The following is a 336-nucleotide window of genomic DNA, read 5'->3' as shown; positions in this document are numbered from 1 at the left end:
GTAGAAAGTTGAGGCATTGTTTACTAAGATGTCTAGCTGACCCATTTTTTTGATAATTTCCTCAATCATCATGGCTAATGTAGCAATATCAGTAAGATCACCTTGCACCATCATACAAGAATGTTCGCGCACGTTATTTAGCTCCGCGCACAAGGCTTTCGCTGCCTCCGAAGAGCTACGATAATGCACCACCACATTCGCGCCCTCCTCATGCAATGTACGCACTATCACCGCACCAATACGACGCGCAGACCCGGTGACCAAAGCCACTTTATTCTCTAAACCAGACATTTTGCTCCCTTTATTTTGACTTGTTAAGGACGTTATTTTGTGTAT

General features: G+C 44.0%; 1 protein-coding gene across 1 annotated transcript; it reads right to left on the bottom strand.

The window, feature by feature from the left end:
- Positions 1-15: 15 nt before the first annotated feature.
- LOC106820616 (3-oxoacyl-[acyl-carrier-protein] reductase FabG-like) lies at positions 16-291 on the bottom strand (the record flags this gene model as incomplete). Its single annotated transcript, XM_014825122.1, has 1 exon — positions 16-291. A coding segment is annotated over exon 1 (276 nt), but the record flags the coding sequence as incomplete, so codon positions are not given.
- Positions 292-336: the final 45 nt, after the last annotated feature.

The sequence above is a fragment of the Priapulus caudatus genome, unplaced genomic scaffold (assembly GCF_000485595.1).
Source record: "Priapulus caudatus unplaced genomic scaffold, Priapulus_caudatus-5.0.1 Scaffold35048, whole genome shotgun sequence".
NCBI lineage: Eukaryota > Metazoa > Priapulida > Priapulimorpha > Priapulimorphida > Priapulidae > Priapulus > Priapulus caudatus.
The sequence above is the reverse complement of the archived record's forward strand: the minus strand, read 5'-3'. Positions and strand labels throughout refer to the sequence as shown.